At 60.9% G+C, this 1,288-nt stretch overlaps 1 protein-coding gene across 1 annotated transcript in view; it reads right to left on the reverse strand.

Annotated features, from left to right (window-relative positions):
* The window catches only part of SDK1 (sidekick cell adhesion molecule 1), a 455,450-nt gene that overhangs the window by 96,230 nt on the left and 357,932 nt on the right, over nt 1–1,288 (reverse strand). The window contains exon 32 of the mRNA XM_015565152.1: nt 17–115. Coding sequence (XP_015420638.1) covers nt 17–115 — 99 coding nt within the window. The remainder of the gene's footprint in view (nt 1–16; nt 116–1,288) is intronic.

Genomic DNA, 1,288 nt, shown 5'->3' on the forward strand with positions numbered 1-1,288 from the left:
CTCCCCGCGCCCTTACCCAGGATGATGCCGTTGGGCTCCTCCGGTGGCTGCCACACGATCCGCACCGACGTGAGCCTCACTTCCGGGAACACCAGCCTCACCGGGGGGCCTGGGGCTGGAGGGGAAGGAAGTCTCGTGAGCCGGGCGCCCGATGATGCTGTCTGGGCCCCTGACACGGTTCGTGCGGGTCTGGGAACTGGACACACAGTCACTGCACCGTGACACTGTCCGTGGGGACACTCCAACTTCGGGCGAATGGCTTTGGGATCTGATGGGCTCTGCGTGGCTCCCCAGTGGTTCTGAGAATCCAGCTTCCATCAGCTGCCTGCTTTGTGGTGCTCAGCCAGGCTGGGAGCCGTGGGGCCAGACCAGCCGCTGGGGGCCTGGTGTGGATGTCAAGGTGAGGGTCAGGGAGTGGGGAAGGGGGGCAGCGGGTGTTGGGGGTAATGGACATGGCAGCGAAGGGAATTTGTGTTTGGGTGTTGAACTACAAGCCTATACACCTAAAAACTACATACTATCATTGACCAACGCAGCCCCCACACATTCAATAATAAAACATTTCACCAATCGGAGCCGAGTTCTTTTCTGGGCTCGATAGCTGCAAGGCACGTGCCAGAGAAGCAAGAATTCGAAAGCCACTCCCAACTCACAGGGAGGTGACAAACATGGACAAAACGCCACGTGTACAGTCATGCCCTGTCCCAGAGGGTGGCCATGCACAGTGCGCCAGCGGTGCCTGCTGTGGCCATGATCGGTGCGCGCAGTAGGTCCTGCTGTGGCCATGCACGGTGCACGCAGTAGGTCCTACTGTGGCCTGCTGCACAGTGCACACAGTAGGTCCTGCTGTGGCCATGCTCGGTGCGCGCAATAGGTCCTGCTGTGGCCATGCACGGTGCGTGCAGTAGGTCCTGCTGTGGCCATGCACGGTGCACACAGTAGGTCCTACTTTGGCCTGCTGCACGGTGCGCCAGCGGTTCCTGCTATGGCCATGCACGGTGCACGCAGTAGGTCCTACTGTGGCCTGCTGCACAGTGCACACAGTAGATCCTGCTGTGGCCATGCTCGGTGCGCGCAATAGGTCCTGCTGTGGCCATGCACGGTGCGTGCAGTTGGTCCTGCTGTGGCCATGCACGGTGCGTGCAGTAGGTCCTGCTGTGGCCATGCACGGTGCACACAGTAGGTCCTACTTTGGCCTGCTGCACGGTGCGCCAGCGGTTCCTGCTATGGCCATGCACGGTGCACGCAGTAGGTCCTACTGTGGCCTGCTGCACAGTGCACACAGTAG

This window comes from Myotis davidii, unplaced genomic scaffold (assembly GCF_000327345.1).
Source record: "Myotis davidii unplaced genomic scaffold, ASM32734v1 scaffold399, whole genome shotgun sequence".
In the NCBI taxonomy this organism is placed as follows: domain Eukaryota; kingdom Metazoa; phylum Chordata; class Mammalia; order Chiroptera; family Vespertilionidae; genus Myotis; species Myotis davidii.